Source organism: Poeciliopsis prolifica, unplaced genomic scaffold (assembly GCF_027474105.1).
Source record: "Poeciliopsis prolifica strain line A6 unplaced genomic scaffold, Auburn_PproV2 SCAFFOLD051, whole genome shotgun sequence".
In the NCBI taxonomy this organism is placed as follows: Eukaryota; Metazoa; Chordata; class Actinopteri; order Cyprinodontiformes; family Poeciliidae; genus Poeciliopsis; species Poeciliopsis prolifica.
In genome coordinates this window covers 3,869,017-3,879,005 of record NW_026562426.1, presented here as the reverse complement: position 1 = coordinate 3,879,005, position 9,989 = coordinate 3,869,017, and the positions used below count along the sequence as shown (strand labels likewise).

The following is a 9,989-nucleotide window of genomic DNA, read 5'->3' as shown; positions in this document are numbered from 1 at the left end:
GGAAGAACGAGGAGAAAAAAAGTTTATTAAGTTGATTTAAGTATTATACATGTGTGATTGGAGGGCGACTGGATCCAACAGAAAGCAAGAAGCACAATGTTCATCAGCAGTGCTAACGGTCAACCTCCCCGAACACGATGTCCTGAGTTCCTGAGGGGAAAAAACAGAGAGAGAGAGAGAGACGGGACTGAGCGAGGTGAAACTTTATGATAGCTTCTGCTTTTCTAACGATGAAAACAATCCGGTTCTCACCGATAATGGCCACCACGTCTGCCAACATGTGACCTTGGGACATTTTATCCAGACCGGCCTAGACAGAAGCACACCTTAATATCTGCACCAACAGCGCCCTCTACGCCTCCAGAGCAGCTTTAACTACTTTTTTTTTCTTTTATTTTTATTCATGACTAAACAGCCTGAAGTCTCTCCACTAACTGCACTAATAGTTTGTTTATGCAATGAAAAAGACAGTTTTGCCCTAAAAGCCACAAGTTAAACAGCTGCTTCATGTAACCGTCAGCTAAAAGTGATTCAAAAACATTTAAATTCTTTAATTTTTTTCTTTTTTATCGTAACTCAAACTCAGTAACTCAGTTAAAACAGCCTGGAGGACAGACAGTTAAATATTTTAAATTATTGATCAGGAGGCGTTATTTGATTCTGCATAAAGTTGTACGCACCAAGTGAGCGAATCCCGGAGCTTTGATCTTACAGCGGTACGGCCTGCTGGAACCGTCTGATACAAGATATACACCAAACTCCCCCTGCAAAACGCAAAAACACACACACACACACACACACACACACACACACACACACACACACACACACACACACACACACACACACACCACACACACACACACACACACACACACACACACACACACACACACAGAGAGGGATAGTTAATACATCGCTCCGGTTGGAAATAAACTGTAGTTAAGAGTGTTGTCTCTGCTAAACTGCTGACAGGTTTAATGTTGAGTGTAGTAAAAGAAAAAACAGAAAAGATGATACATTTAATGTATCATGTGTTTTTTATGAAAATTCAACCAGAGCTACAATACAACAGTTCAGACCAAACCAGTGGAGCACTGTTTGCAGTTTTCTCTTTAAAAGGCCTGATTTGGGATACGATCACTTTCACATGCAGGTATTTTTTTCTCAGCAATCAAACCATTTTCGGAAATTGACCAATCTCAGGTTTCCCAAAATTGGAAAAATTTGTTCCAATTTATCAGAGCACATTGAGATCAGACCACATTTGTGCGTTAAAATGACTCAAAGTATAAATCTAAATCCATTTGAAAAATTTTCTTCTCGTAATCTCTTTATCTAATCTAGTGCTATTTTTGTATGCATGGTTAGTATTCACATAACTAGGGTTAAAAAGACGCTGCTTCAGGGTTGAATATACAGGCACGCCGCACTTTTCAGATTTTTAACAGTTTTTAAAACCATTCATTTACTTCATAATAATAATCCCATGCCATCTATTGCTTTATCACATAAAATATGTGTGTTTTGTGGCGTTAACTTGAGAAGAGCTGAAAGTCAAAGTAGTGATGGACAGTACCAGCAATACAAACTTTAAAGTTAAACACACCGAGTCTGTACTTTAGCAGTTCCATTACCAACTAGAGACCAATTATTAATAGTTATAAGTCATGTGCGAGGCTATTTAAAAACAATTCAAGACTCTATGATTAAAGAAGACTGTAGACTCTGTCTAAAAACATAAATCCTGACTAATATTAGTGCTTTATTAGGTTTTTGCTACTAAACAAAGTGAAGAGTAAATCGGTACACAGTAAACTACTATTCACTCTATTCATGGTTCAGTATTCAGGGATTTTTCTGAGGAATGCAACTTCCAGGAATATTTTGAAAAATTATCTGAAATATTCCAAAAGACAAAGGAAGTGGACCTTGGGAAGCTGAAACCTATTCCTTTTGTCACCATATGATGCTACTAGTCTATTAGCATCATAATTAGCATGGAGGATGTTGGTTTAGAACTTATAAAATCAAGAAAAAGTGAAAGAAAACACAACGTAAAAATGACACAGCATGAAGGGCCTCACCTTTGGAGCCTCTACAGCCGTGTATGTGGCCCCAGGGGGCACCTGGTAGCCCTCGGTGTAGAGCTTGAAATGATGGATCAGAGACTCCATGGATGTCTGAGAGGAACAGAGAGAAAACACAAACGAGTTACATCCCTAAAGCTTCGTTCTGCTTCTTAAAGTGAGTTTAACAGCAAAACTGATCAAAAATCTGATAAGGAATCCAAACAGATCCATCCGCTCTGCCTACCTTCATCTCAGACCTTTTCGGTGGAGCCACCTTGGCATCATCCACCTTTATCTCCCCCTCTGGCATCTTGTTGAGGGCTTGCAGCATGATTCTGAGGGACTGCCTCATCTCCTCCACCCGGCACAGATACCTGCACACACACACATACGAAAACGCATCAAAAAAATATTTCTCTCCACGTCAATTTAACCTCCCAATAACTGAAGGGCATTAAAGAGTTCTATTTTATGACATGACGAATTCAAGCAGAAACAGAAAAGAAAGTTCTAGAATGGTGTTTCTTTTCTAGACTTTAGTTCATCATTTTTCTGGTTTTTGGATTAGTTCCTCTGATTTTGGATGTTGTGCAGCTTGAAGACGTTTTGCTGCCACAATTTTTTTTCCCCAATATGTGATTATAATGCATAACCATAGCAACATGGTGTTGCTTTTACAACTGTGAGTGTCTGATAAGAATCTAAAAAGCTCTACAAGCTCAAAACCCCAAAGAAAAGGAGGAGGTTCAAATCATCGATCAGAATGGATAAAGGATCAGATCCCCTACTCCAACATCTCTATGCCCGTCTTTCTAACCAGAGGAAGGAGCAGCAAAAACAAACAAGATGGATTAGCAGTGATGGCGCTGCTTGGAAAGTCTTCATCTTTATATTCCGTGTGTCACCATCCACTATGAAGATATGAGTTTCGACAGCATTTAATTTCCCTTTGGGATAAATCAAATGTTTTTGAATTAAACTGAAAACAAGCGGACATAAACCAGCAAAAATTCGTTCTTTACCTGTCGTAGCAATCTCCATTGGATCCGATTGGAACGTCAAACTCCACTTCGTCGTATTTGTCGTACGGCTGGGACTTCCTCAGGTCCCACTTGATTCCCGACCCACGCAGCATCACTCCGCTGGTAAAGACATGACATAAAGATGTCAACCACCCATAAAGCTGCAGAGTCCTGACTTTATCAGAGGCTTACCTGAAGCCATAGTTGAGGGCGTCCTCATAGCTGACCACCCCGATGTTCACAGTACGGTTCTTCCAAATCCGATTGTTGGTCAACATCTGGGCAGACAGAAGCCGACATGGCCCTGGGTTAGCTCCTTCTGCTCTACAGCTGATCATCAAAATTTACTTGTTCAGATTTGGGTTACCTCTTCCACTTCGTCAATCCTCAGGGAGAAATTTTTGCACCATTCATAGATGTCATCCATGAGGCCAAGGGGCAAATCCTGCAACACACGAACCCCATAAACCTGGCTTCATGATGCATCACTGATTATAGAGAAAGAAGCAAGGGTCCTGTCCGCACCTGATGAACGCCGCCTGGTCTGACGTACGCTGCGTGCATCCTGGCTCCGGACACTCGCTCGTAAAACTCAAACATCTGGGAAACGACAAGCATGTTTTCAGGTTCATTACCAATCCAGATGAAGTCGTCTTGTTGGATTAACACGGTGCTACAGAGCCACGCATGTTGCTGACCTTCTCTCTCTCCTCAAACATCCAGAAGAAGGGCGTCATGGCGCCAATGTCCAGCGCGTGCGTGGTCACGGCCATGATGTGGTTCAGGATCCGAGTCAGCTCTCCGTACAGAACTGCAGACATGACAGATTGGAATGAATCCATTCGATCAATTACATCCGGAACAAAGTTATCAACACATTAAATGTTAGCCAAGTTTCCATTGACCATATAGCAGTGCAATTTGACATTCATGCGTTGTGAACACATAAAAAGAGCACCTCTGATCCACTGGGCCCGAGGCGGAGCCTGGATGTTCAGCAGCTTTTCCACAGCCAGAGAGTAGCACTGCTCGTTGCACATCATGGACACATAATCCAGACGGTCAAAGTATGGCAGAGCCTGAAGGACAAGAGAAGAAATCATTAGAAAATATTGATCTAAAGGGGAAAGAAATAACCCCTTGTTTAAATTTTTTCTTATATCCTTATGTCAGAAATAAAACCCCTAAAACGTTGTGTCTGTTTCATACCTGCAGATAAGTTTTATACTCAATGAGCTTTTCGGTGCCGCGATGAAGCAGGCCGATGTGTGGGTCGCACTTCTTCACCGACTCTCCGCTCAGCTCCATCACCAGGCGTAGCACTCCGTGAGCGGCCGGGTGCTGGGGCCCGAAGTTGATGGTCAGGTTGGACACATCCCTCTCTGCGGGGGGATCTTTGCCTGGAAGGAGATGAGGGAAATGGTTCAGGACTGATGTAGAAGAGGAGAAGAGCAGGCGAGCTGCTTCGTACCATTCCATGGGGGAATTTTCCAGTTCTTGTTGAATTCGGTGGGATACATCACCACCCCCGCAAACTGATCCATCCACTCCACATCTGGCTGCCACTGCTTCTGCCTGGAACCCAAATGGAATAGGTTTTGTATAGGTGTGGAACCCCCAAATATAACATTTAACCATAATATTTAATTAAAATATAGCTGTTTACACTTTACGTCATATAATATGGTGACACAAGATGTTAAGTCCTGAGTAATGAGTTTGGTTTGACTATATACTCAAACCAAAGCAAGCCAAGGCCATTCTAATGGCTAAAACTGACTAACATTAACACTAAGGGGACAGTTGCATAATTATAGAAGATAGAAAGAAACACTTTGAAAGAAAATGCAGTTTGTCTGAGATAAACAGTAAAACATTCCGACTGCTAAGTTTTAATTCCCCGGTGTATGTATGTATGTGTTGGTGTTATTGTACCTCGCTTAAACGCGTACTTATCGTTCACAGAGTGAACGATAAATGTCGATTTGACAGGTGTTTTTTTTACAGAGAAACCTTGTTAGCATAATGTTAGCATTAGCCTTCCAGTCTGTGTATATAAGCAGCGGAACAAAGCTCACATATCCCAGTGTTTCCTTCTCATCATACCTGTTCTGCAGTAGCGAACAGCCAGGGCACAGTAAGCTCTTGTTCAGTAATACATTATTTGAAGGACGTCCTCCCAGCCTGGAGAGCGACCTCAACAACGTCGCCGCCATCTTGGCTGTTAAACAACCAGCCAGCTCTCTTCTTTTGTTGTTTCCGAAGCTTCAGCAAGAGGTTTAGAGCGTTACCGTCCCCTGCCGGCACAAATAATACGTTGCTACTTCAACATAATTTAAGACAGTGGTGTCCACACTGTTTTGCGGTGAGGGCCAATATATATAAATACTGTGTACTTTAGTAGTTCCATTACCAACTAGAGACCAATTATTAATAGTTATAAGTCATGTGCGAGGCTATTTAAAAACAATTCAAGACTCTGATTAAAGAAGACTGTAGACTGTCTAAAAACATAAATCCTAATATTAGTGCTTTGTTGGGTTTTTGCTACTAAACAAAGTGAAAAGAAAATTGTAAATCATAAAGATATATATTATTCAATTTAGTCATAAAATATTTTATTGATACCAGGAAAATTAAATGTTGTTGTAACTCATTTTAATTCGAAATTCTGTAAAGTCTCTGACAAACGCCATAGTCATTGTATAAACACATGCATTTGTTCAGCATAAAAAGTGTTTGCACATCAGTTTTGTGTAACTGATGTGCAAGATGAGAAGTGGCTAATAGCAGACAAAAAAAAATATCAGGAAAAAAACTAAAACATTGCAGTGGTATAAAACACTGCAATGTGGTTTACAACACAACATTGTTCTGACCATCAGTTTTTAGCTGTAATAACTGAAACTGTGTGCTGACTCTTGATGGTTTTCCTTTAGGTCCAAAAATTCTTACTTCAGTTTCATTTCTTAGTGGAGAAAGTTATGGCGCATCCATGAATCAATTTCTTCTATGCATCTGCTCAGTGTTTGAGCTGATTCAGTCATCAGTAACATTGTAGCGTAGGGTTGCGTATTATGCTAACTTATCTTATTATTTTTCTTTATAATCTTAGCTAGTGGGAGTATTTAAATATTAAAAAAAGAGGAGCCCCCGGTTCAAAATCACTTGCGGGGTATCCCGCATCATACTCTTGTACCTGGATTTGTATAGAATGACATATTCAGCTTCATCATGCCATAATAAAACCACGAATCTATTAAAAATATTAATGGTTGCATGTCACATTCAGAAATTAAATTTATATGTATAAATGTTTGTTGCAAACATGCTGAACATTTTAATATGTAAAAAAAGCAAGACACTTCTCAAATGTTTTATTCATACACTGCAGATTTATAACTGAGTCTTTTTGACTCTTTTTTTTTTCTCCTTTTTGAAGATGAAAAGCGACAAAAAAACCCCCCAAAAAACACAAGACTTTCATAAAAAACAGTGCTTTTATTTATGTAATACTGTGGAAAAATAATTACATACCATTTTTAAAAAATATTGAGGATAATGAAATTAAAAAATGAGAGTTTGATAATGTTTGTCGTACATCTTTTTGAACGGCTGTCTTCTGCTACCAACAGTACGATAAGATAAACATTGGATTCTTCTAAATTCAAAGACACGATAATACAGGTTACAGTCCTACCAGAGGTATAAAAGTACTGGAACGGCTTGGTGAGAAATGATATGGATGTGTACTGAAACACACACACGCACGCACGCTCATTCACGCTTCTTTACAAACACACTGTACAAATGGAAGTGTGCAACCCCAACCACACAGATACACACTCTCGCGCTCACACGCTTTAATACATGTCAATACTGCGGACAAGCCTTCATTAAAACCTCTTTCCTTCAGCCAGATTTGGCAAACAATGAGGAATGATTTAAAAATGGAAAATGCATGACACTCTCCCCCATAAGGCCACGCCAGACCCCATCATTCCCCTGTCTGAGCCAGGCTTTGTGGTTAAAAAAAAACAGCGATGTCTCCACCGACAAGAGGAGCGTCTACTGCATACACGTGGTCCGGAGGAACACAACTGTTTGGCACAAGGTTTTCCTTTTTTTTTTTAACAACAGGAGAGTGAGGTGTGGGGGTTCAAGTTCCAGCCTTTGGGGCAGCTTTTCCCTCGGGTTCCGCCATTTGGTCCGTAACATCGTACACGATTAACATACATGTTTTACGCTGACAAAAATAATTCTGCAATGTTTAAAAAATAGAATACAAAGCTCTAGTCAGGTGTGCAAATAAACAGAAGACGCAACAGAGATATAGTTGAGAGGATGAATACAGTGGACGAAGTGCAACATGATGGACGACCACCCTCCCTCCCCACACTACTCTCCAACAGGGCCCGACTGCACTGTACACACGGGCTCTCTGGGACACTACTGTTTATGTTCTCTATGATCATTGAATAAGACAATCAGCTAAAAGAAAATGAAAAATGGCGGCCAGACGTGGCTCCCACTGGCCGAGGTTTCTCCCCCTCAGCTTTAGAAAATCAGTTTGGAACGGAGGCCGGGTGGGGTGGGGCCTCCTTGGATATGCAAGTTCTTGTTTTCTCTCGGCCTGATTGTGACTTGCGCTGTCCGCTCTCACAGAGCTAGCATCTACGTACGTTGGGAGTGAGGGAAATCTGAGATTCCCATCCCTGTCTCTTTAAAACATACTTCATTTTCACCCTGTGTTCTCTCCCTCTCTCTCTTCGGCATGATTTCAGGATTTGTGCCTGTGTGTGTGTAGGTGTATCTATGTGTGTTTGTGTCCAGTAGGACATGTACATTTATGGGTGTATGTGTGTGTTTTTCGGTGTGACTCTATTTATAAGATGCCTCTTTATGCTCTGCTAACACTGTGAAGGTGGAAGGGGGAAGAGGGATCCGGTGTCTCGCTCTCACACGTGAGTCTGCATCCGCTGTGTGTGTCGGCTGTGAGAGTAGTCAGATTGCTGCGAGGTGTATGAGAAACGGGTGGAGCTGCCGTACTTCCCTAATCCGGTCTCTGATCCGGAGGGAGCCGGGCCACCGGGGCTGACCCCGACCCCAGGGCTTGGCACCCCGGACCCCACCCCATACATCTCATAGGAGGGGCCAGGCTCCAGAGGGACCAGGCTGGAAGGTGCGAAGCCCATGCGGTAGGTCTGGTAGTGTGAAGGGTAGCCGTAGTTGTCGTAGGCCAGCTGGGAAGTGGAGTCCAGGAGGCTACAGTCGCCAGGGAAGTCAGTGGCAGCAGGGGCGGGGTTGGCGGGGGGCTGCTGGCTTTGGCCCCCGCGGGTGAAAGTGTTGAACTGGGCATAGCTGATGTGAGACAGTCTGGAAGGCGGCCGGGGGTCGTAACAGGCTTGCGGGCGTCCGGGGGAGGTGAGAGGTCCCGGGGGGACTGGGGCTCCTCCGCTGGCAGTGGCTCCAGAACCCCCGGTGCTGCTACTGATGGAGGCCGCACCCCCTGGCGTTCCTGCAGGGGAGCGGTAGTCAGAGTAGTGCAAGGTGGAACGGGACCCAGGGTGGACTTCGTCCTGGGTGGAAGCTCGCACGTTGTAGTACCCATTAGTGGGGTCCTGCAGAGGCAGGTAGAAACAAGTGGAACAAGGATTAAGATGAGTTCAAATAAATGCTGAGTGGAGTGCAGAACAGAAACATTTGTTACTATTCCAGCTGCTGTGGTTCTCTGCTCTGCTCTGGGTCAAATCAACTAAACCCTTTAAGAAACCTGTTCCACTCTTCGCATGTGGTGGTGCTGCAGTAAGAACCACTGAAGTAAACAACACAAAACCATAGTGCCCCCCAAAAACAAAAAAACTGGACTTTAGAATCTAACTGGAAAAATAATTTAGGGAGCTCTAACTGTGCTGAAACACTTTCAAAGTTAACTAAAGCAAAAACTAAAAATTAGCTCTTTTATTAGCGAATTAGCAGAAGTGTGCCCATCAGCGTTAAAATTAAGCCTTTTCAATACTCATGTAAATATGTAGAAGTTTGTTTTATTAACTGAACAAAGTGTCATGTCTGAGGTGTGTGAACACTTTTGAAACCTGAAATTAGTAAAAGCTCCAAATATAAAAGGATATGACATATTAAAACAAAAATGCAGAAGTTTTCTCTAATAATTTCCATTGTAAATACATATTAAGTTGTGCCATGAAGACCCTCCAACAACTTAATGTGCATATTACTTCCATCAACACTATCAGATATTTTCAGAAGATAAAATAGTTCAGTTTATCTTCTTTTATCGTTTTACTTGCCACACATTCTCTGTGGAGGACAGTCCAGGTATCAGTGCTTTTTTGGGGGGGGAATTTGGCATTATGTTGCTTTGTAGAGATCACAATATCCTTGACAGCTTTTCCATACAAATAATTGTATGAGAAAACAGGTGGACCTCCCATTTGCTGTGAAAGTTATCTTCTGCCTAGGGCTGAAAATAAGCCTTTCAATGAACCTTGAAAGGCTTATTCCAAGATTCTGTGGAATATTTTTTAGGCCTGCAGATACAACTTGGTAATTTGCTTATCTGTTGTCTTATTCTGGCAGCATTGTGCCAATCTATTTCAGGCATCTTCCATCCCTCTAACTTTGTTTCACTGTATAGTGCTTCAGGCGGTGGATGGGAAAAAGAAGAAAAGAAACACGTCACTGTGATCTAACCGAGTCCTGGGGTGGATTCCGGTCTGCGTTTCTTCCCTATGATCTGAGGCAACACTTCAGCTTCAGGGGTCTGCCTTCCTGTGCCCTCACAGATTATGCTTAGAATGGGAAGGGGGTTTGTGAGAAACATTTTGGCACCTTGGTGGCTCAAAATGCTTTATCACAAACCGAAGTGGAAGAGCAT

At 42.2% G+C, this 9,989-nt stretch overlaps 2 protein-coding genes across 4 annotated transcripts in view; both read right to left on the bottom strand.

The window, feature by feature from the left end:
• Positions 1 to 5: 5 nt before the first annotated feature.
• ndufs2 (NADH:ubiquinone oxidoreductase core subunit S2) lies at positions 6 to 5,328 on the bottom strand. Its single transcript, XM_055058443.1, has 14 exons — positions 5,201 to 5,328; positions 4,566 to 4,669; positions 4,304 to 4,494; positions 4,053 to 4,173; positions 3,793 to 3,905; positions 3,620 to 3,694; positions 3,462 to 3,539; positions 3,287 to 3,372; positions 3,095 to 3,214; positions 2,317 to 2,446; positions 2,088 to 2,183; positions 681 to 764; positions 253 to 310; positions 6 to 150 (listed from the first exon to the last, which is right to left on the bottom strand). Exons 1-14 carry the CDS (start codon positions 5,308 to 5,310, stop codon positions 113 to 115), a joined length of 1,404 nt encoding a protein of 467 aa, XP_054914418.1. The 5' UTR covers positions 5,311 to 5,328; the 3' UTR covers positions 6 to 112.
• Positions 5,329 to 6,575: 1,247 nt separating this feature from the next.
• Positions 6,576 to 9,989, bottom strand: part of kirrel1a (kirre like nephrin family adhesion molecule 1a) — a 48,264-nt gene continuing 44,850 nt past the window's right edge. For all 3 annotated transcript variants that reach the window (XM_055058438.1, XM_055058440.1, XM_055058439.1), the window contains exon 15: positions 6,576 to 8,715. In XM_055058438.1, the coding sequence (XP_054914413.1) occupies positions 8,053 to 8,715 (663 nt within the window). In that variant the 3' untranslated portion in view covers positions 6,576 to 8,052. The remainder of the gene's footprint in view (positions 8,716 to 9,989) is intronic.

Bases quoted from the DNA above. Each gene is read 5' to 3' on its own strand.
- ndufs2 (XM_055058443.1), bottom strand. From the start codon at position 5,310: ATGGCGGCGACGTTGTTGAGGTCGCTCTCCAGGCTGGGAGGACGTCCT. The intron at 4,174-4,303 runs GTATGAAACAGA...CTTGTCCTTCAG, and splicing joins AGTATAAAACTTATCTGCAG to GCTCTGCCATACTTTGACCG. The intron at 3,373-3,461 runs GTAACCCAAATC...CTGTCTGCCCAG, and splicing joins GGATTGACGAAGTGGAAGAG to ATGTTGACCAACAATCGGAT.